At 40.7% G+C, this 25,036-nt stretch overlaps 1 protein-coding gene across 2 annotated transcripts; it reads right to left on the reverse strand.

Annotated features, from left to right (window-relative positions):
* Positions 1-1,057: 1,057 nt before the first annotated feature.
* ERAP1 (endoplasmic reticulum aminopeptidase 1) lies at positions 1,058-23,566 on the reverse strand. 2 transcript variants are annotated; one of them, XM_019532404.1, is made up of 19 exons: positions 23,465-23,566; positions 20,793-21,376; positions 20,317-20,455; positions 18,667-18,801; positions 17,659-17,779; positions 15,948-16,102; positions 14,888-15,001; positions 13,965-14,096; positions 13,456-13,587; positions 13,225-13,311; positions 12,639-12,796; positions 11,850-11,929; positions 11,200-11,383; positions 6,130-6,286; positions 5,451-5,635; positions 4,004-4,165; positions 2,409-2,549; positions 2,220-2,301; positions 1,058-1,298 (listed from the first exon to the last, which is right to left on the reverse strand). In XM_019532404.1, exons 2-19 carry the CDS (start codon positions 21,341-21,343, stop codon positions 1,152-1,154), a joined length of 2,862 nt encoding a protein of 953 aa, XP_019387949.1. In that variant the 5' UTR covers positions 21,344-21,376; positions 23,465-23,566; the 3' UTR covers positions 1,058-1,151. The 2 variants fall into 2 exon arrangements, with proteins under 2 accessions (XP_019387949.1, XP_019387950.1); XM_019532405.1 differs by lacking the exon at positions 23,465-23,566 and adding an exon at positions 23,071-23,258.
* Between the last annotated feature and the right edge of the window lie 1,470 nt (positions 23,567-25,036).

The raw sequence follows: 25,036 nt of genomic DNA on the forward strand, positions 1-25,036 counted from the left end.
GCAGCAGGGGGCTCATGCAGCAGCAGTGGAGGAGTGATCACCAGTGTGGTAGAGGGGCTCATGCTTCTTACAAGCCAGTGGGGGGAGGGGAAGAGAAACCCAAGCATGGTGGTGGCAGCAGGGGACTCATGCTGCTTGGGTGGCAGGGATGGGCGGCACACAGTGAAATGCAAGGGAGCCAGTGCAACTTCTATAGTGTTCAGCCCAGGACATGTGACTTCTTGTGTAGCATGCAACCCCTGGGGTCTAATGTTGGACAGACCTGTTATTGCAATAAAAACATAGCTCGAGGGTCCAATCCAGGTCTGACTGGAATCGAATAACAAAAGACCAAAATACAACCAACACCTCCCTCTTCCCCATCCCTCACAACCCAGCCAATAATACCATACTTACTCAAATACAGGACGGTTTTTTTCCCCAGTCAGCACAGGGGAAAAAAGCCCCTCATCTTCACATTTGCATACAAAAAAACTTCATTGTATACATTGTCTAGATATTAAACTATTGCCAAAAGCAGCATGTGCTCAGTAATGGAAACCAACTATGAAGTTGATTAAATGCAGCCAACACTGAGCATGGCTATAAAACACATTGCTCACATTGGGCAAACATGCTGTTAGGAACCTCCCACAAATTTTTTTTTTAGCCCATCTGAATAAGATATATGGTAATGCCCATTACTGTGCAGTCCCCCTCAGTGCCAGCTCCATTTCAAGGCAGGTAAGGTAAACTGCATGAATTCTGGATGAACTAAGTCTCTGTGTATCCATAATAATTTGTCTATATGCACATTAGGCATACTTATTTCAAGGCCAGTGTTTTCAAATTTCTCTCTCACTTCCACATGCTCAGGGAGATCAGGGTCTGACAATAAGGAAGTGAGAAAGGAGCTGCAGGAGAAGGAAGCTGGGGGGCAGCAAAGGGCAAAGGAGTGATCCTCCTATATTTATTTTTCCTGCTGGTAGGGGGACAAATTAAAGGCAAACGTTCAATAATTAGATTCTTCTATACCTGGAAAATTATAGCAAAGGGTCATCTTCTGTTTGAGTAAATAAAGTGACAAATTCAAAAAACTGAGCTCTTTGTTTTTTCAGATATTCACATTATGTCAGTGTTGTTTTCAACAACTGGGAGCCAAAAGCAGTCATTTATATTTTGTTGTTTTGTAGCCATAGTTTGATTTTATCAAAGTTTATATCCATCCATCTTATATTTTCTTCAATTATTTCTATTGCTTGTTGGATACAACGGAGATGTGAACTTTTTTCATCCAGAGAACTGAAGAATTCTTTCACCTACCAAGTAAACAGTTCATAATTAAGAGGCAGCAGTGGCTGGTAATTCATTGCACTAGATGAATAGAAAGGAATTCCAGATTTTGAAGCCTGACCCTGACTTGCTGAAGGCAAAGGGTTTTTTTTTCCTGTCTACCTTTCAGATTGGGTTTCAAGAGAGGTTCCCAAAAACAGGTTGTAAAAACACAATTTTCTATACAATTTCAGTAACACTGAAAAAGTAGAATTTTTTAGTACAGTTCCCCGTATTCTTTAGTCTGATATTAAGTATAGTTAATTATTCCGCTTCCACATATTCCATATGCCGAAGAATTTCATACTGACAACAAATACTATCATAAAAAACTTTCTGGAACTCCTGTGGAAGTTTTCAAAACTGTATATGGAGCAACTCTGGTTTCTGATGCTGATGAAAGAGACTGTGCAATATGCAGCTAAATATTACTGCATCTCACCTGCATGACTGGGGAGAGCAGGTACCCCTCAGTGCTCATGTTATTTCCTTATCATCTCTAATATCCGTGATGAGGCTTGGCTCAAAGTAATAAGCAGTAATAGGTTTACAACATGTTCACAAATTCCCTGACAAGTATTACTCCTATGTTGCATATGAAGGTGTACGGCTGAGGAAGTATGGAGCAGCTTAAAGGAGGACCCAGGTACTGTGTTTCTTGCCTAAGTCACAAGGCCATCTTTTCAACTTGCTATTTTGTCACATGGTTTTCTATGGAAGGAGCCTACAGTAATCAAAGTCTCCACTGCATAGTCTCCACTTGTCAGAAGAGCTACAGGTACCACTCCCATGCTTTATAATTTCTCATGTTTTTCAGATTCTAAGGTTTAATTCTAGGCTGTAGTTTCAGTAAACTGTTACTAACAACTGAACACAGAAGGCACCATCTGAAGAAAGGATCTGTTTACCTGTGCAAGCTGCTCTCTTGTAGAGTACTGGTTTGTCACGCCAATTACCATCCCCGCTATGGAGTGCGAGCCAAGTTCAAACCTAGCAAAAACAGCCACTAAGATTTATCAAACAGTCTGTTTACAACAGAGATAATTTAAAAATGTCAATGAGGTAAAATGAGGAGTAGACCAATCTGTGCTACTTACTTTTGTGCAAGCTTATTCCAATTTTCCTTCAGAAACTTCCAAGCTAGGTGATAACCAGATGGGTTCTTGGCAACAAACACCACAATATGTGGAAGATCCTGGGTTTTTACTATATCACCCAACAAACCTTGATCCATTAACCTAAAAACAACATTTAAGGACAGAAAAAAGTGGATGGATCCTCTTCCTTCTTGCCCCATTCCTCTTCTTCCCTGCCACTCTTTGTGATTTAATTTTAAGGCTAAATTAGAGGTAAGTTACAAAAGGAGAAGTTTTTTTTCAGAAACATGAGTAGGGTGGAGTAGAATTATATTAGATCCTTAGATGCATAAGTGCTATCAAATGCCTAGTAGGTGACAGAGGATTTGGTCCACATGTTTAAACAAAATATTTCAGGATCAGTTCTACCCCTTCCCTTCCCATAAAATTCATAATGATAGCTTTTAAGATCTCCCTTTCATAAAAGAGGGTAAAATCAACTTTGTATTTCTATTGCATCTCTCATCCCAGGGTTTCAGAATTTATGTAAACCCCACAAGTCCCCTTAAGTATAGGTTATATATCTGCATTTTTCACAGATAAGAGGCAGAGATAGTCTTGTTCGGGACTGAAGATGCTAGACACTACTGAAATAATAAATAATATCTGTACACATTACTAAAGCATCTCTTGGTACTGTCTAAGCTAAATCAGTTATCCAAAACTACAATGAGTCCGATGGAGAAATTTAGATCACAAGGCCAGGAGGGACCGATAGGGTCATCAATAGGGTGACTTGCTGCATAACACAGAACTCAAGACTTCCCTCAAGACTCAACAATTCTGCGAATTATCACAATATCACTTCTGGTTCTTCCATTTTTAGCTTTTAGGGTGTTAATAGGAGGTAGGCCAGCATCAGAAAAAACAGCTATGCATCAGCTGTGTTTGGAGCCTTCTCAAAAAAAAAAAACCCACTCAAGAAGGTTGACACAACTGATATTTCTGTATTTTGTATTAGTAATTAGATTTAAAAAAAGATGAGACAGCACTGGGTGCAGAAGCTAGAATCCAAGGCTAAATTCTGTCTGATTGTTTTCCTATGCATCTTTCTCCCTTGGTTATAAGCATCAGTACAAGGATGGACAGTTTTCAAGGCTCTGTATAGAATTCCCTGGATACAGGAGCCTAGAAGCTGGATGTCCCATTTTTGGTCAGGTATCCTACCCACTAGGCTACTGGGCTAAAAGGTGGGTGGAACAGGTTCACCACAGAACATAAAGTGACTGTAACTGATCCCTTTTGAGCATCCTCAGAAAGGATACTACTAGTAGCACAGATGGACATCGGTTCTAAAAACCCACAAGTGGTACAATGTGCCTCTTACATGTAAATAGAATTAAGACATGATGTCTAGTTCTAGAAGCATAACTTTAAGCACCATTTCCCCTTACAATTTTCTCTGGAAAACTGTTTATAATTCTGTGACTTATAAAGAAGTTAAAAAAAAAAAGGTGACTGACCAAAATTACAGTTTAACTTTCACTTACAGTTTCTGCTTCAACTTCTGTATTCCCATTTTGCATGCTTCCCTCCAAAACAAGTAAATTACTCACCACTGAAGTTTTTCTTTATTTCTGCTAATACTGAGAGCAACTTCAATCTCGTTTTTCTCAGTGTTGAATGAAGGCAGTCTGTATTTACTAAAGAGGAAGTCCCAACCTTGAACTGTTTGTGCTCCAACAGCATACACTGCTGCTTTAACATCACTGGGTAAACTGCAAAAAAATTAGACTTCAAGTTATGTTCTGGATCATGTTTCTGTTCTATACATAAATATCTGGTATTGTTACAGCACTGTGACACATTTGGATTCCTTATGAGTCTCAAATTGGTTTAAAAAAAAAACAACCCAAAAAACAAAAAACGAAGACCAAGGCACATTAGTTTCTTTTTTACAGCCCCTACTTAAGCGTTCTTAAAAGGATGCCAGAATAGGAGCTTGTCTTTATTCCACTTCAGTAACATTCTTATGCTTTAACAATATGACTCAGGCCAGGGGTTTGCAACCTACGGCCCATGGGCCAGATCCACCCCACAGAGCCACTATGGGACTTCACTGTCTTTGGAAGTAAAGAGCTTCAGCTGCTCTCTCCATGCTGCCATAGGGAGAAGGGTGGGGAGAAGTGACACCACCATGGCTTGGACAACAGGCCCTCTCTTGAAGATAATTTTACAAACTGGGATCATACCCTTCCTTGTTTTGCTATTTCTGTATATTTCTGAAACTGGAAAGATCTCAAATGTCAATCTGGTCTCCTGGTTTTTCCAGAACACCTGCTGAGTGATATGGTTGAGTGTGTTTATTGTGAGCCCTGGCATTAATCGAAAAGGTGGGGAAAACTTTAAACAAAGATAGCTTTTATGCAAAATATTTGTGAATCATAGGTCATAGAATCATAGAAGTAGGGTCGGAAGAGACCTTGTAGATCTTCAAGTCTGACCCCCCGCCTGGGCGGGAGAAAAGACTGGACTCAAATGAGTCCAACCAGGTAGTCATCAAGCCTCTTCTTAAAGATCCCCAGGATAGCAGCCAGCACCACTTCCCTAGGAAGTTGGTTCCAGCTCCTAGCCGCCCTAACTGTGAAGTAGTTCTTGCGGATGTCTAATCTAAATCTACTCTCTAATAACTTGTGTCCATTGTTCCTTGTCAACCTGGCTTTAGGGTGGGAGAGTCTGGAAAGGCTTTCAAGCTGCTTTCCTTCTGCTTGCAAAATACCTTTAATAAACAAAGTTGTGATGAAAAGCTGTGAGAGGTAATATTTAGGTCAGTGAAAGGACTGAAGATAGGCAAATGCTTTATTAGAAGACAGAGTAAATTTACACCTTATAAAATAACCTAGATAGATAGATAGATAGATAGCACAAGCTTTTGTGGGCTGCAGCTCATTTAAATCACATGCCGAAAAATGCTTTATTGCTAGATCAGTTCACTCAACAGAAATCAGAATGTAAAAACATTAATTTGCTTTCATGTCTATTGAACTTGCTATAAAAACAGACCGTAAAGTTCCATCAGATTCCTTCCACTTCATAAAATATTCTTCTGCTTTATCCACACATGGTTGGTATTTGCGTGCACAAGCAAACAAGAGGAGGGAATTACGAAGCAATCGTTCAGAGACTGAGCCTTCATCATTCCAGGACTGTTTATCAATTAAGTTTTTAAATATGTTGACTATGTACTCCTACAGAAATGTAATCATAAAGAGTTTGTTAACACAGCTGGATATTTCTCTTGCATCAAGCTTTATTAATATTGGTACCAATAAATTGAATTAACATTTAGAACAAAAATAATTTTAATCTCCCTTTGAAAATAATTTCATGCTCCAAATTTTTCTAAATTTTATCTAAAACTAATTAATTAGCTGTTCAATTCTGTTTATCTAAAAATTGGGAGGGAGGGGGGAGTGGGTTGTCCCTCTGCAATCTTCAGTTGTTTGGATGTTTCAGTTCTGAACATAATGGAGTGACATTGTCAATGTATTTAACAAACTGATCCTGCAAGCAGACCTGTCTGGGTGGGCCCCAACACTAGCCCCACTAGCTTCAGTTGTATAAGCTTGCAGACTGGCTTTCTTCATAAAAGTTGACTTCACTTGATAACTAGACTTCCAATAACCTTTTTTGTAAAAGGTGTATTTATAGGCTACAAGCCACCATTTGTGGTTTAGCTTACCTTTAACTGGTTTTCTACATTGTCCATGTCCCTCTTCTCCATAAGCTTATATATAGGAATCAGCTCATTCATACCTTGGAATACAGGCATAATTTGGGATTCGCGGTTTAAGTACAAAGTTAAATCAAGAGCCTTGGAAATCGAAAGTTTTCCAATGCTAAAAAGAAAATGAGAATGTGTGACTGAAGTCAAATTAAATAACCTAATTTCTGCTTGACTTTTTAGAATGCTACAATTATTGTAACACAAATGGAAAAGCCTTAAATAAATTCTTGAACCCTGTCCAATGTCCATCTCCTTGTAAGTTAAATGTTACCGACCTGCCATTTAAGCTAGACATGCCATTAACAATCACTACAGCAGGAGCTGCAGATTTATTTGAACAAAGAAATAAGCTGAAAGAGAAAAGGTCTAGATAAAAAGCTTCATCTTTACTTTCCATTGCTAAGTCCATTCTACAAACATCAAATCTGGCACTCCCCCAGCATCCACTCCCTCTGATCCTATTCTGGAGAGAATCTCTGGTAGAAATCCTAAACCGAGTTGATTTTCTCCATTACAAATTTGTTCACTCTCTCTCTCTTCAGTTCTGTCATCTTCCTAGTTAAAACAGAAGAACTTCTCTAATGTAACTGAATGCCACACCTGCAATTCCAATGGTTTCTTCACCACCAGTGATCCACCTTTCCTTCTGCCTCTATTTGTTTCTTAGCACAGCACTTCTGCAATTCCTTACAAGAAAAAAAGCGATGAAATACAACATGATATTTGTCATCCTGTGAGACTGTCTTCCATACTCCTACAATTATCCTCTGACCCACAGATGCATGTTTCTCAGCTCTCCTTCCTCTAACCTAACTTCCTACCTTGCTCCAGGGGCTCTCTCATCTCCTGATCTCCTTTGTGCCATCTTTTCTCCTCCTTCACTTCTCACAACAGAGTATCCCCCATCTTTAAAAGCAAACAACCCCCCCTCGACTCCACTTGCTTTTCCAACTTCCACCCTCTCTCTCACCTGTCCTGAAACTTATTAAACACTATTAAGCATCATTGGGCTTGTCTATACAAGCTGCCAATTACTGTAACAAATGGAAAAGCCTTAAATTCTTGAACCCTGTCCAATGTCCATTTCCTTGTAAGTTAAATGTTACCGACCTGCCACTTAAGCTAGGCATGCCATTAACAATTACTACAGCAGGAGCTGCAGATTTATTTGAACAAAGAAATAAGCTGAAAGAAAAAGGACTAGATAAAAAGTTCCACCTTGGGTAAGTCCATTCTACAAACATTCTACAAAACTGTGCAGTAGCATCCCAACATGGATGTCTAGCAACGCTTACTGTGCAGTAGCTTGTTACTACTGATCAGTAGCATCATGTCACAGTTGTGCCTGCCAACACTGCTGCACAGTAATAACGAGCTACTGTGCAATAAGCATCTAGTGTAGACACGGCTGCTGTTTATCAACTGCATCTTTTTGATCCAACTTCAGCCCTTTGCATTCACTGGAACCTGCTCTTGCCAAAGCCTGTACAGTGATCTCTTAGCCAAATATAAAAACCATTCTCATCCACTTTAATCTGCAACAGTCAACCATGCTCCACCTCCTGAAGTATGACCCTTTCATTGTTCTCCTGTTTAGCTCCAGTCTTTCCTTCAACATATCCTTCATGGTCTTCATTTGATACTCCCTACTCCTAGCCCTTTCTGTGGTGTTTCATAGGACCCTAACCTTATCTCTGGGCAACTTCATCTACAAACACAAATTCAGATGACTCACAGATCCACTTCTCTACCCCAGACCTGCCCTTCTTCTGTCCAAATTAAAATCTCTGCCTCTATATCTGACATCTTGTTGATCACTATCACCTCAACACATCTAAAACAGAATTATTAATTACCTCCCTAACACCACCTCCTTTCCTGATTACTGTGAGCATAACCCTTCTGCACTTTACTCTGCCAGCGATCTTGTCCATCCTCTATTCAGATATCTTTCTAGTTTGCATGCCCAGGCTCTCTTAAGTTTACCAGATTGTCTACCTAACAACTCTAAGATACAGTCCTGCCTATGTATCAAAATAGCAAAAACATGCATTTTTTCATCATCTCAGATACAGGAAGAGTTAGATAATCTTGTAGTATGAGAGTGCTACAAATTACATGAATGTTTAACAGTATGAAGTGTGAAGTCAAGCACTCTGGGACCAATAACCAGGAACTCACCTCTAAGATAGGGATGAAATGACTTAAGACAACTGTGGAAGGAGCAGGTGGGGCTACATGTGTTAGCTGACTGTAGGAGGACCATGAACTGCCAGTGCAATACAACTGTGTCTCAAGGTACTAGGAATATTGTATAAGGCACTGGTGAGACTCCGTTTAAATTACTTGGGTCACCCAAGTTTAAAAAAGATTAAATTAAACTGGAATGGGTTCAAAGAAGGACCTCTAAGATGGTTAAAGAAATGGACCTCTTTCTCTGAAAAAGATTAAAGAAGCTTGGTTTGTTTTGTTTAGCACAGTAGCAAACATTACAAGCCATGGGCCAGAACAACCCAGCTCCAATCTGATATGGACTAGGGGGCTTTGACAGCATGTTGGCAACAGGGGACTCTGCCTACACCCATGCCAGGACCCGGCAACTGGGAGCTCCATCTATGCCACCACCTCCACTTCTCTCCACCCCCAGCTGCAGCCAAAGTGCAGCTTCCAGGCAGCATAGAACTGAGCTGTGGTGGCAGCTAGAAGCTGTGTCCACACTGTGGCCACTTCTCACCACCCTAAACCTTGGAAGCTGCATCCATGCCACAGCGGAGTAGGGGGGAGGAATTTCAAGAACAAGGGATGGTGACACAGGTGCAGCACCCAACTGTCCAGCCCCAAAACAGCTCCTGCAGTTTAGACCTGATACAGGCATAGGCATTGGCAGAAACCCACTGATTTGGCAGGCTGGATCATTTTCTCTTCATGCTCTCCCATTTGTCTGTATCCCTCTGTCATTTCTTTTATATTTGTTTCTCTGGGACAGGGAATGTATATTTGAGCAGCATATTAGTACAACAGGGACCTAATTCATGATTTGGGGTCCTAGATTCTACTTCTATTACAACTACTAATAAAATGACTCAGCTCTATCTGGCATCATGGGAGAAATGGTTGGTGGTTTCTTGCTGTATGAGTGGCAGTTCAATTTTTTCCCTGTGTATTGAACTGTACTTTTAAGGAGGCCCAGAATGTTATGCAATATAAAGGTTTTGGGAACTGGGACCCTGAGTGAAGAAGTCTACCATGCACTTTGTCCACTGTTGGTTACTGAACACACATTATGAGGACAGCAATGCAGAATGGGGCAGGTGGAAAGGGTATATTTCACCACCCATATACTATCCCTCCTACTTTACTCAGCAGCAGCAACAATAGGAATACAGATTCCATGTTCTCCCAACGCAAATGTGTGTGTGTGTGTGTGTGTGTGTGCGCGCGCGCACGCACGCTAGACTGAGCACAAAGAAGAGGCTTTTTAGCTCTACTACAAACAAGGCTGGGGAGCTGGGAGTGCTACTGAGCTTTATTGTTCCAATATGAATGCACTCAGAGTGGAAACTCCTCTTTCCTCACTTAAGTCAGGGACAGGTTTAGTAAGGCTGGCTTGTCTGTTGGGCCATGCTTGGATACATTCAAAACAAAAGTAGGGCTAGATATACGCATATCTTTGAGTGCTTATAAATGGGGGCATGGCAGGAGTGGGCAAGTGGCACATCTGGCCAGTGGCCAGACTCCATTTCCCAGCAGCCCCTGCCTGCGTCACTGTGGCTGGTTTCTATAGAGACCCCAGCAGCAGTGGGGCCGTGACAACACAGGGCTAGGGTTTCTGTGGAACTGGCACCAGCAACACTGGCAGGGCTTGTGGCTGGGTGGGATGCTGCTGCAGGGCTGGGGCTGGGATCTTGCAGTGGTGACAATGAGGTCGGGAGCCAGGGCAGAGCCGTGATCTGCTGCCTGCGCACCCCTGCCTGGGGCATGGGGGCAGCAGATTGCAGCTCTGCCCCAGCAGACCACGCCAGCACCATTGCAAGATCCCAGCCCCAACCCTGGAGCAGCTTCCAACTCAGCCGTGTGCCCTACCAGTGCTGCTGCTGGCACTGGTCTCCATAGAAACCCTGGCCCCATGCTGTAACAGCCCCATTGCTCCACAGAAACCAGCTGCAGCAATGTGAGCAGGGGCTGCTGGGAAATCAAGTCGGCTGTGGGCCCAACTTTGCCTATGTTCAGAAAACAGGGTAACTATGAAAAAGGTTTAAAAAAAAATCCAACTCTTAATAAATGTGAGTTTATGTACTTTACATGTTAGCACCTTGCCCTGATAGCATTTCTAACAGCTGCAGTCTAGAATAGCTCTTACACTTAACTAAAACCACTTTTGTGCTCTGAAAGTTTTTACAGCTCAGTGATGTTACTAGTAGGTGTAAGTTATGGCAAAGTAATGTAAAATCAGAAACCATATAATTATTCCAATTTTGTAAGTATCTGTAGGTTGGAAAAGAGGATGAAGATTCAAACTAAAAAATTCTTGAAGTCTTTTCATGCCAAAGGTACCTCATCCAAAAAGGAGAGCATTCAGTATCTACAGAAGATACTACAGAAGAGTTGATACACAAGGGCTCTCCCATGGCAAACTGAGCTGATGTGTTGGGTAGTAAGAAGTGAACTTAACTGTCCATGAATCACTGTATTAAGACTCCCAATCTTGGATTCCATTGTAAGCCTTGTTCTAAACCTTATTTTCAAAAGACAAGACCCACATGCTGCTGGCATCCATTGACTTATGTGATATCACAGACTATTTCAAATCACTATGTTCTCAGAGTTAATTTCAGTTCTTATTTACATGGACTGGAATAACTCCACAGAAATCAATGGACTTACTTTATGGTAACTGAGATCAGAATATGCCTCATACTCTGTTAAAATATCTATTAAACATATATTAAGCAAATAATATTTTTTCTTCAGTTACTTGTGATAAAAATTGTACAGCTTGCCTTTTTCAGGTTTAGAGTGCCTTACCTCACAAGCTGGAATACATTGTTAATGAGACTTGCTCTATCATTGCTGCTAATTGCTGTGTGGTTTTCTTTTAAAAGGCTAATCAGATTATCCCATCCATCATCTTCATAGTGCATAATGTAATATCCATTCATTCCCACATTGAATTTTATCCATTCCACTTCTTCAGGGAGGATGAGGACATCTATAACAAAATAAATTAGAATGCAATTTTCTCTTACTGATTCAAGTAATAAGATAATAATGCAAAGCCTGAAGAGTTCAGTATTTACAGTCCATTTCATACACTGAATTATGGCAAAATGTCCTATCACAATAGTTAATATTGGTCCTAGTTATTTTTCAGTGATTTTAAGAAAGAAGCACTGTAGTTTCTGAATGCATAAAAAGATATATGTCATCATAGAACTATCAACATTTCCAGTGCAATATCTCCATTTTTCAGAGCGTTTTAAATTTCATCTGGACAAGACCTAGCATTCTCCCACCATCCTTTAAAAAAAATATATTGAAATTAGATCTGGGATGACAGAAAGGGGCAAATATTTTGTACTGTCTGTTCCATCCCACTCCCACAAATAAAACTGTAAAGATACAATGTCTAAAATTTGCAAGTTCTGAAGATGGTCTCTCTGATGGAAAGAAATTACCTGTTTTAGTTGTCAGCAAAAATCTTTGAACGGTATCAGATTTACTGGTAATATACGTTAATGGAACATGCCACAAATACCTATTTCAAAGCAAAAACACTTATTTTAGTGAAAGGATATTTAAGTGTGATAGCTACACCTAGTGAGGGACAACTTCTTGACCAAGTAGAGAACTATTCTCTTATGGGGAACAAAAGGCTAGGTCAGTATTGCATACTGTGGTGTATAAACTGGATATCAACAGCAGCAAAGTTGCAGTATGGGTCACCTGCCAAGGTATCCAGGAAGGCCTTCACAGCCTATGCTGAATTCTACTATGCCGCAGTGTCACTGGATGGATTAAACCTGGCATGGGCCAGTTTTGAACCTGGATGGAGTAAACCTGGCATGGCCATGTCTACTCATGCAGCAATCTTGCCTCTGACTGCAACAGACATGGACAAAAACTGAAGACGGACTGACTCTGGGAGTACTTCTCTTTAGGATAATAAAGGTAAGATTCCTGATATAGAGAGACTTCAGTACTCAAGTGGCTCATACAAGAATTCTATCTGACACAATGTTCTGTTCGAACCACAACTCCAATGAAAGTTATTCCAGGGAGTGCAGATAAGACTGACATAAAATTATTAACTGTAAAATGAGAACACTGTTATATAGTTTTCAAATATGAAAACATGAGAACCCAAATTTTGTTCCTTTAGTAACAGCAAGAAAATGTGTTATGTCATAGTCTATTGTTAGTTGATTTTTCTGGTGTGCAGAGTGTGCCCGGTTGTTTTTCATTACCCTGTTGGTGGAGAAAAATGAGATCCCTTCATATAATGTTCTTGCTGCAGATAGACATTCTTTCCTTTTGCCATGACAGTTATTAATGGAAAACCCTTCTGTAATGTCCAAGTGTTCATCATTGTCCCAACCTCAAGGGACTCTCTTCTTGTCCAGTGCTGTTTTTATCACGCAGAAACAAAACGCATAAGAAGATGTAAGGGAGGATAAAACAAAGTCACAAAGAAACTGAGATAAAGGAATGCAACTTTACAACGGCTATCAACAATGATGATGGGAAAAAAAAGTTTATAGGGCCTGTGAGGTTTGGACTTGGAATGGGGTATTATGGCATCTTCATTTTATGGCAGACAGGCTGACATTTTGATGATTATGATTAGTACCAGTAAGAGCAATTGACCAGATAGCATTGGGTCACTAGGAGACAGGCTGTTGTTGATGCTTTGTTTTTTGTATAACCTGACATTCTCAGTTATAGGCCTGAAGTGCTCAGTATACCAATTTTAAAAATAGTTAAACAAAAGAATTAAATGTTAGCATTGTATCATGCTAATACTTAGCAACAGATAGGAAAATATGTGCTTACTGAGCTTGAAGATGTCTGCTGGTTTCTGGTGCAAAAGCCATCATCACCTTGGAGCTGGCTTTCATGGGTGCCATCTATAGGACAAATCTGAAAAGCATTTTAATAATTTTTCCTTCATTTCACAGTTGCGGATAACCACTCATAACAATTCTCTTCAGTAAATATATTAAGTTAGATGGTGGTTATTTACAATGGGGAATTTAAATACAGAATAATACAAGAAATACTTGCATTTGTCAGACTATTCCACAAGTCTTCATTTTTTGTATTCTGATAGCTGTAATTCCGGAGATATTGTACAATACCAGCTTTAAACACATCTGCAGTCAGGTAATTCCACAGCATGTTCAGAATACAAGCTCCCTACAAAAAGTGAAAAAAATCTTTACAAAACTAGTGTTCAGATTATAAAATATAAAATCTGATGTTTTAACATTTAGAAAACCTTCATTATTAATATCATTAGCAATTAATTTTCTATAGTTATGGTACTGTCTGATTAAAGCATCCCCTATCTTAACCCTATATATTAAAATATTATGTCCATTTTCACTACTATTGCCTGTAAGAGTTTCACAATTCAAGTAGCCAAAATGATTCATGTCATACTGGTCCCACTGAATTCAATGAGCATTTTGCCAGTGACTGCAATGATGCCAAAGATTCTGTCTTTAAGCAAGAATAATGAGAAACAAATTCACAATAGTAAAAATAAAACAAAAAGTAGGCATGGATTTTACCTTCTCGTAGGAAACATCATCAAACATTTCTAGAATTTGAGCTGGATCTTCCACAGGAGTAGATACAGGATGTGAAGAATTCAAAGCATCTACCTCCATGGCATCAAAACACTTACCTAAAAAATAATCTTCCTAATAGGAGAAAAATACTTTTCTTACTAAAGGATTATGTTGGAATGTTCAAGAAATTGTACGCAAGACAGATTTACATTTTATATTTCTTTTTGGTGGCTTTCAAAGAGTATAAATGTACTCACTCTAACTCCAAACTTACAATAAATGAAGAATCATAACTAGAGAGAACCAATTTATTTAGGATGCTTTGATGTCACATACTATCAGGTCTTAAATTGATTAAAATCTGCTCTATTAACTCCAAAAAGATACTCATGGGTTTTAAGGGTTTGAAGGCTGAGTGAACAACAGTAACCAAACTGCTTTATTTTAAAACATTATTCAGCTACTTTAGAGACTGCAATCTATTGCAATGCTACTGCAATGTCCAACTGTCATACAGACTCTAATACACAGTTCAAATGACTGCAGTGAAACTATTCATTTTGTACATGGGGCCTGAGCTCAAGGCCAGTAAAGACACTGAAAAGACTGCCATTGATTTCAACAGATTTTAAATCAGGCCAGTAAGTCTTTATAAGATAAGGTGTAATCAACTCCTTTCAGGCATTTAGAAAGGTCAGAGTCATTTAAAGCTATACAACATCATTGCTATCAATATTATCCATAACTGGTTTTGAGAACATGAACTTAGATAAAACAACCCTTTCTATTCAAACCTTAAAAAATACTCATTTTTAAATGGCTCATAGGAAAAATCTGTTTGCTGCTTACCACTGCAAATAAGTTACCCTCACCATTTAAAAATATCATATAAAATAAATAAAAGAAAAATAATGAATACTTACAACTTTCAGTTCTGGATGGGTAACACTGACTGACACATATTCCATAAACTTTGCAAACCCTTCGTTTAGCCAAAGATCATCCCACCATTCCATAGTAACTAGGTTTCCAAACCACTAGGAAAAAAAAACATTTTTTTAGATTAAAGTATTTGGGGTATTAGAAAAGGTAGTACCAACTTGTGCTTAGATGTATTAGTTCTCTATACACCTTTAATATACAACTTTATAGTCATAGGAATGATGTCAGCTGTCTGGCTTTTTCATATTTTATTCTTTTCTATTTATATAGCTAAAAAGTAGTTACGATATAGAGCGCTCAAGGGTCTGTGCAGCCTGCCCAGGCTCCTCAGCTAGAGTCACTTAAGGCAGAACCATAATGAGGCAGCCTTACTCCCTTCTCCCAGGGGTCCATCCAGCCTGACTACACGCATACCAGGTAAGTAATTTGACAGATGCCTCCTGGTAAGGTTTTCTGTGCCCATGTACACAATGCCATGACAACAAAATAATAGATAACTGGAGGGTGGTAGTGCATTCCTGGCCAATCCTCCCAAAAAAGAACTGTCAATTGAGTTGAAAAGACAGGTGAACATTAAGCCACAATAATCAGTAATAATAAGAAAAAAACAGAGATTCTCAGAAATTAATATATCCCTTCCAAGATGGTACAGGTTTTTGTTGCTGCTGCTGTTCAAAAAGAGGTTTTTGAGAAGTAATAGGGCAGTGTGAAAAATCCTTTGCATGAAGGTGGCACCGCATCTGTGTACCAGTCCTATTTGGCCAGAACAGAGTAAGTCCTTTGCTGACCTGTATATTCAACTGATACCTGAATTATCTCCCAGTAAGGTTTCTGGTTAATTTTTCATTATTCACACATTAACAGGCTGGGATTTAAAAATTCCTCATTCTTTGTTCACTGTCATGCTCAGCTGGAAGGCAAAGTAGAGCTGGGCAAAACAGAACAGTTTAACAACTTATTCTCAATGTACTAGGACGTTCTGGTTTTTCAATGTATTGCCAATAAAACCAAAACATCCCGTTTTGTTACCCATATTTGTACCTGGTGAGCCAGCTCATGGGCTATGATCATTGTAATCCAGAGTTTACTTGATGCTGAAGATTTTTCAGAGTCATATAACAAAGCAGATTCCCTGTATGTAGTCAATCCCCAATTTTCCATAGCACCAGACTGAAAATCAGGAATAGCAGCTAGGTCTAAAAATATATTGTATTTATTATTAATAATTATCTTCTTAATATCTCATATCAGCTTACTTTTGTTGGTTCTCCCTCCCCCCCTCCATCACATACACACCAGACTTTTTAAAGTTCTATATACTACAGTATCAAAAACTATAATTATATCAGAATAAATAGACAGCTTTCTGTAGTTAACAAGTGGAACTCTTTATCTAAGTTATGTAACATGGCAGATAAAAGGTATACTTTTAACTTGAAAGAGCCAAAGACTAACTGGCTCAACACAAGATGCATGTCACAAAATCCACTGGAAGCAACAGAAATACAGGATAAAAGTAGACATCCTCAGTCTGCTATAACAGTAGCTCTTTACAGTACATCTTAATTTGCGCTGTAGACAAGCCCATAGTGTTTTGAATTACTTTTCTGTACGTTTGATAATAGATATCATCTCAGCCTTTCTTTAATTCTACATTTCTTTTTTTAAAAAAATTTTAAACGTACTCTGGGACGTATGCTGTGTGGAGATATTGCTGTTCCTGAGATGAATATACTGCTTGGCTTTAAATCTAATATGATAAATCCAAACAGTGACATTATTTAAGCATAGTGGCCATGTTTCACTGTTTGAAAATGAAATCCACACAGTTGTGAAGAGATTGTGCAAAGACTGTACAAGCCCCAACACACACACCATGAAAACTCCCTGATAAAGATGCACAGAAATTCTTTGAACAGAATGGTAGAAAATGTGGGTGCATCTATACATATGCTTTACTGCAGAGGTGACTAAGCCACTGCACAATGCCATGGACCTGGAGCCCGCAGCTGACCCCGAGCCTGCTGCCAGCCCAGGGCTGCTCTGCCAAAACTCTGGCATTTTGTGCCAGACTGCTGCTGTCCTGGGCAGACATGTAAACAATGCGCCTGGGAGCAATTAACTCTGGTGCGAAGTGTACCAGAGTTGATCACACCACATTAATTGAATGTGTAGATGCGCCCTGTGTCAGAGACAGGATCTTAGCAGATCCTTTAGAGGCCAGTTTAGAGACAGCTAATTCAGGAAGGGGCCACATGGTCATGTGGATCCAGCAACTCAACACACTGAGTAAATGCCAGACAGAACAGATGCATTCACAAACAGATGACCAGAATAACAGATGCAGAGACAGAAGGCTTCTCTGAGGCTCTATGTCACGCTCCTGGTTACAGACTAGATTTTAGTAAACTCTGGCATTTTACCATTTACAAAATTCATTACATTATAGATGGTTAATATTTTCACAGGCTTTGCAGTACTATGAAAACACAGCCACAAGTTTATTTCCCAAAAATGAAGGTCAAATTCAAGGGCACATAAAAATACACACTCAAAACTCCTTTGGCAATAGCATAATTAAAAGTTTAGTTTGACACCTAGCTTGCCATTTGTATGTCAAAGCACTTGACTTACAGGGACAAGCAACCAATCCTAGACACTAGTATAAGGTGTTCCTTTGATGATCTCTATCTTCTTTAATCTTTGTTCTGCCTTACAATACTTAAATATAATAAGTTATTAAAATACTTACCTTGTTTGGGTAAGGGGTATGGAATGCTAAAGTAATCCTCATAGAAGTCTAAAAGTTTCACTGCTGCATCCAAGGCATAATCAGCTTGGTTGATTTTGTCAGGCACAGCATAGATGGAAATCTAACATACACAAGTATGGAGTGTTTCAGAATAATAATGCAAGACAATTATAAACTAGAAATGGATTAGTTTTCAGTCTTCTTTATTTCACCAATCACAATAACACCAGAACAATACCCAATTTAATATCCCCTGCCCTACAGTGCTCCTAAAATTTGCAGGGGGAAGAGATCCAAGTTGGGCATTTGTTTTTTAAACTGAATTTAGATGAAGTTGTCTTTTTATTCACAAGCATAGCTGCAATACAAGATTTCACACCCTACCCCCACACTCATCTATATTTCAAGGAGTCCAGAGATGAAGAGATATAAACAGATAAGAAGGGAGTTTATTCTCTTTTAGTGATTCCTAAGCAAAGTTCGTCAGAAACTAGATATAGAGGACACCACCAAAATTCATGGCACATAGCAGACAGTCAAACAAGGCCTTTAGCTACTAATAACCATATCAGAATAAGTGAGCTCACTGGTGAAAAAGGTCCTGTAATGCACTAACAATATTCTTTACTACTAAATCTTTCTGTCCAGTGGAAAAACTTGTACAGTTTATTTGCTACATTCTTGAAGGAAAAGAGTTTGAATTGCTATAGCATCTGGGTGAAATTTCACCCAAATATACCTGGATTTAACTTATACTACAATTAAGTTTCACTTTATCAGTACATGTAAGTATATAAAAAAAAATTAATCCTGTTACACCTTTTAAAACAAAACTGCTAAAATTAATAATTAAAAGTCCATCTATTTAAAAAAAAATCTTTTCTCCCCTTTCCTTCCCACAGGAATTACAGACACGTAAATGAGATTAACTGAGACCTTTAAAAATATCTGCATTTTTATAATTCTTACTGCAAAACAATTCAGTAGAAAATAAGACAGTTACTGTACCTTAATTCCATGACGGGTCATCTTACTGACTGATTTAAAATCCGAAACCATAAAGGCCACAAGATAAGTACTCATCTTTACACTAACATCAAAATGGTCCTCAACAAGCCATTTCGAAATATTCACAGATCTCACCTAAAATTAGACCGCAACTTTTCATCATACAATAATTTTTTGCATTGGAATAGAATATTCATACCAGAAAAGTTTGTCTGTGTTATTCTACTGAAAATACTTAAATACTTAAAGGGATTCTTGAAGAACACAAAAACGCCAATATTTTTGTATGATCATTTTTACCTATTACTGTTACACTGAAAATCACCAAAAGTATATAAAGTTAGAAAGTAAAACTATTTCTCAATTTTCTTTCTATTTTCATTATCCTTGTTCATATTTATGAGGGTCAGTAACCAAGATACTCGCAATACAGGGGAAAAAGTAACACCTACCAGACACAAAATGTTACTAAATGCACAAGGCAAACAAATACAAAAAGAAATGTTCTTTGTTGCCGATTACGTTTAGTTATGGCACAGCATGTAGCCAGGAGCAGATCTAGAGAAATGCAGCATGGTGGATAGCACAACGCATGCACTCCGTGGTGGTCTCAGTGCCAGACAGTGCACCGCATGTGGCCATACGACTGCAGGAAGGTGCAACTCCATCTTCAGATATACCCCACTCCCCCAAATCTGTCCCTGCTTTTAACTGTAGGACCACAATTAACTTAGGAAAATGGAAATGCAAAACTAAAACCAAACTTCAGCAAGATGTAAAGGTCTACATTTCAGCAGAAATTTAGTTGCATGACTCTCTTTTAAAGTTAACAGAAATGTGCACTGGATATCTTAAAACAGCCAACAATGCACATTTTATTTTGTTTTCAGGCAGTTTCATAATGTTAAGTATAACAATAAATAATAAATAGGGCTGTGCGAAGCTTTGGTCCCTGATTCAATTCAGTGGAGATTCGGCTCGATTCAGTGGCCAAACCTCTAAATCCAAATCAAATCAGGAGACCTTTAATCTCTCTGAATGGAATCGGAGAGGTTCAGAAAGATTTGGCTATTCAGACACAGACACAGCTTTAAACATTTTTTCAACATACCTCAAGGTACTAGGCAGCTCGTGAATGCTGCAATGGTGGGGCAGATGGAGCCTCCCACAGAAGCAGAGGCCCCCCACCCAGCGTGCTCCCCGGCAGATCCAGAAGTGGACCAGAAGTGCTTCTGGTCCACTTCCAGGTCTGCTTCTGAGAGTGCTGGGGAGCTCCACACGCTCCTGTGGGATGCTCCATCTGCCCCACCATCACAGCATTCACAAGCTGCCTGGTACCTTGAGGTATGTAGAAAAAATGTTTAAAGCTGTGTCCATGTCCGAATAGCCAAATCTTTCTGAATCAGCATCAAATCTTCAGACTCGGATTTGGCCAAACTGAATTGGGGACAGTGATCCAAATCAAATCACTATCCCTGATTCCATTCGACCGAATCCAAATCGAATATGGCCTGTTTCACACCCCCCTAAAAATAAAGGTAATATCAAATCAAGGTAAAGCTTGCAAATTGCTATTGCTTAGATGTTCTGCTCTACTTTAACTTTCTTAAATCAAACAATTCCAAAATGTAATACAAAATATCCACATACTATTGGCATATTAGATAGTGCAAGGTGTTTTGGTTCTCTCCTAATCTTAACTGAAAATTGGGCTTTGAAGGATGGTTCATCAAAACATGGGAAGGCCATGCGTGCAGCTGTTGGTTCAAACTGTGTTATGGCAAGTACTCTGTAATTAAACAAAAGGAAATAAAAAGTATTGTATCTTAAACATGTCTATAAAAGGCAGTACTAATTCAGAATATTCCCCTCGCTCATGCAAGCCAGAAATTGATATTCAGAAAATAACTAGGCACCCCTATTTGATCGTTCCTCCTGTACACAAACACCTCATGATAACCCTTGTCAAGTAGAAAAGTATTATCATCCCCATTTTACAGGTAAGGAATTTAGGTGGAGAACTGAAATATATTAGCACTATTTAAGAAATCATTTTTCTTTAATAAGTTATTCTTGAGTAACAAATTTATTCTTAAGTAGCAAACACTTATTGAAAAGAGGATTACCTCACTTCTCCTTCCTGAGTTCTGTAACTACTTTTATAAAAGCCATGGAAACTCTCTGATAGATTGGCTGAATACTCGATGTGGACTGTGTAGTTTTGTCCAACTTGCAGTGGTTCAGGAGCAAGGAGTGCAATCTGTTCAAATGGGGGGTGTTCCCAAACCATCACTTCTGTTTCTGCATAACTATTTCCTTTTCCTCCTTGGATCGTGGCTCTGGTAATCTGCAGGTGCTTGCTGTGCAGGATGACTGAAGTGGTTTGTTGGTTTACTGTAACTTCTATCTTGGCAAAGCCAGTAAATGTCAGAGTGGTGAGATTAGGATGGATAATAAGGTCATAATGCACTGGGGTGACATGCTTGGGAAGCCTCATTTTATCCCAAGGAAATAGTTTGCTTCCATTACCAGAGGCCACATGGTCTGCCTCACTAGTTCCACTGTGGTGGTCGCTGCTCACAGACCCTGCAACACTCAAAACACTTAACAACAGTAGTGTCTTCATCAGGACTGCTGACTGATCTGCAGGTTGCAAAGTGAAGAATGCGGCTGCCATTCCTGCCTTTTCTTTTTTCTCACAAATGACAGTCTAAAAACAAACAAACCCCACACTTGTGAAATAGTCAGTATTTTAGTATAAGAAAAGTATTAAGCCTTTTCTTTGCAATGAACAGCATGCACAGAACATGGAATTTTACTTGGTCTCTCTGTAAAACAAGGCCCTAAAACTGGAGATATAAATAGGCAGACAACTGTTGCCTATCGACCTCCTGCCTAAATGACCGTCTGAAAGCTGTACTGTTCACTAGCAGCAGACGTGTATACTTTATGGTACCAGCGTCTGGAGCTCTCTGTGCTCTCTGGCCACCCCAGGCAGGTACAAGGGACTTGATCCTGTGCACACTGGGAATTCCCATGCTTGATCCCTCAAACCCTGGACATGTGGACCCAGCTTCCCTCACCTACTGAGGAAAAATGCAGATATTCACCCTCCCAAGAGAAATTCTCCTTGGAGTAACCAAACCCTGGTTGTTCCCAGGTTACTTTTTTTACCCTAGGAGAAAAAGCCATAGTGGTATCTCCTTGGAGAGCAGCAGCTCCCCCAAAAGAAACTGAGTGCCAGGATGAAACGTGGGATTGCTGAGCACAGCCCAGCTAGAAGAAGACCCCATTTTCCTCCACTGCCCACGTGCAGAGACCCTAGGGGCACACCCTGGTTAGCGGAGAAAGCTGAACTTGAGTAGCAGAGAAAGCCAGGCTGCCAGGGCTCAAGTGTCTTTCGCCTTGCCTCGTGCGTATATGTGTTTCGAGAAGTTGCTAACAAGTTTATCACTAATTTATGAATGAATGCAAAACATATTTTAATAAGGCTAGAGAAAAAGAAACGCACAATAAGTATTACTTGCATATAGCTATACATTTCCCTTTTTCAAAAGGAATAATGATGTCATGAAACCAAAGCTACATTATAAAGTGCTATACACTTTCAATTAGCAGAAAGAACAGCCTTTTATTTTAGCAAGCTGTCATCTAACGCAGTATGTTGATTTTTCACATACTTTTTCCTTCATTTTTCTAAGGCACATTGGGTACGTCCACATGAGATGTTTACTTGCAGTAGATTAATTAGCTGTGCAGTAAACATCACACATCTGCACATACACTTCTACTAGGCTGGAGTCAACTAATTGACTCTGCAGTATGATAGCGCTTGTAAATATGAGTACAATCCTGCTGCAGGTTTTTTAACTCTGCAGCAGCATAGGTGTAGATGCTGCCCGGGGAAGGGGTGGGGGGGCTGGGACACGAGGTTGTTTCAGTCTGGGACCTGCCTGCCAGCTACCCTTGCAACGAAGCACCCTTGTGCCCAGCCAGCCCCTCTGCAGCATGTTGAGCTGGGGGGCAGTGGCCCCAGGATGGCACCCCCAGGCAGGCTGGCTGACCCTTGGGGCTGCTCCATCCTGGCTCAGCATGTGGCAGTCCTGGCTGCACATTCAAACAGCATGCCTGGGAGCAATAAACTGCGGTGCAATAAGCACCAGATTTTATTGCATTGCATTCATATGCTCGCATAGATGCACCCACTGAACACACTTCCCACTAGTGCCATGTTACCCTGCCATCCGGCTTGCACTGCAACCGCTTTGAAGGAAACCTCCCTCGTGCCCTCTGACCTCTGCGTTTTCCCTCCACGTTTCAAGAAGTGGGGAAGGCCCAGGTTGCATGCCCCTGCCAGCCCCACGTCTATCCCGGGAGGTTTCATTACATGAGGTAACTAATTACCGTACAGCGTGCAGCTTTACATCAGGAAGACAAATGCACATGACTATGACACTTTAAACCCGCACGGAAGCGCTGCATAAATCGGATGCAATGTGTAATAACAATTTATTTTAATGCCTGCCCTATCATGTCTTCCCCCGGGTGGCTCTTCGCAGGCTCCTGGAGATTTTCCTCCAAGTCCCGGAGGGCCCAGGGCCGTGCTGGAGGGCTGCGACCTCACCCTGGCATCCGTTTTCCCTCCACAGGCGGAGCTGCAGCGCGCGCCGGGGCCGTACCCGGGCCCCGCGGCCTGCAGGGGCGGACAAGGGCCGACCCCGCTGCCAGGGGCGGGGGCCGCGGCACCTCCACATTGCCCCTTCGCGCCCCCTCCCCGCGCCCCGGCCCGGCCCGGTACCTGGCTCGGCCCGACACCGCCTCCGCGCGCCACAGACCGAAAGCGAAAGCGGAGCCGCGGCCTGCCCGCTCACGGGGCGGGGAAGAGCTGCCTCTCCTGGGGGCACATCGGGCCCGGCGGGGCTAAGCAGCCCGGGCCTCCCGCCTCCCCACCGCTGCAGCATCTGAGGCCTTAAAAGATGCGAAGCAGCGCCCTTGCGGCGTCAAGGCACCACAGGAGCCGGCCCTCGGCCACCCCAGAGACGCAACGACAACCCCCCTCCCCAGATCCGGCGGCAGCGTCCACCAGTCTGCCGCTGCCGGGCTCCGCCTAACGCAGCACGGGGCTGAAGCCGGCCCCCTGGTCCTGCTCCCGCAGCTCCTTTTTCCAAATTATTCTTTGAAAAAAATGAAAGAGCCCAGAGCTCTTGAAATTCTCTTTTTTTTTAAAGACATTTTTTGTGTTCCCAGCCAAATCCGTGAGTCAGTCCATAACCATAAGTGGCCCTGCCACTGGCAAGCATCGTCCACCTCCATCTGCGGCTTCAGATATTTCCAAAGTCTTTTGGCAGGTGTCCTCCCGGCTTGGGGTTCGGATGCCCCTAAATTTTGCCTGCCCTCAGCCACACGGCCACAGGAGCAAGCTAGGGAGGGGCCTCCCCTTTCCATAAAGTGGGCTTTAAGCCCTAACACCTCAGCGGGTACTAAACCATGCCAGAAGAACAGTTAACCCTGAGAACACTTAAGGAGAACTGTCTTCTTGGACCCAGATACATGGTGTTTCCCTGCCACCTCTTAAAATTGTTAAAATTTAAAATTAGAGCGAGGGAAGGACTTCAGCCCTTTTAGAAGAGAACGCCACTACCTGAGTGAGGCGCTGAAGCTCCTGGTACAAGATGTGGCGAGTTTGGTTCCTCCAAATAGGATTCAAAGTAGGCAGTACACATTTTCATGGAGCCTAGAGCAGCCTTCAGGTGCCTGTCTCCTCCTGTCCCATCCCTGGGGATCTACAGGGGACAGTGGCTGAAAATATAATACTTTTTCCTAGTGGTGTCCCTTGACACTAGATGAACCTCTGGTGCCTCCTTTGTGAGACAAGTTTTTTTGGGTAAATCTGATATCTTTTATTAGACCAACTCAAATAGTTGGAAAAATTCTTGTTTGCAAACTTTGTGAGGTGCATTCGAGGGGGAAAAGTGGAAATCATTTAGATCCTTGACTTTGCTGTTAAAAAGGTCTTCTTCCTGTGTTCTTGCCACTGGTACCAGCATCATTTTGCACCTGGTTGAAAATATAATACTCTTTTTTTTTTTAGTAGTGTTACATTTGAAATTCCACATTTGAAGGGGGAAAGCAGAAATTGTTTAGATCCTTGACTTTCCTGTTAAAAGGGACTTTTTCAATGGTTCCAGTTTTAATGAAGAAACATTTTTCATACAATTATGATTTATTTCGTCTGGCAGGTACCGATGAGGAAATCATACATTTCGGAAGAACCTTATTAAAAATGATACAGTGCCTCTCTGCTGCATAATTTACTACCAAATATTATAGTTCTCGCATAGTGCTATTTATTTGAAAAGTTAGCACAACA

The sequence above is a fragment of the Crocodylus porosus genome, unplaced genomic scaffold, assembly GCF_001723895.1.
Source record: "Crocodylus porosus isolate Cpor-Errol unplaced genomic scaffold, CroPor_comp1, whole genome shotgun sequence".
NCBI lineage: Eukaryota > Metazoa > Chordata > Crocodylia > Crocodylidae > Crocodylus > Crocodylus porosus.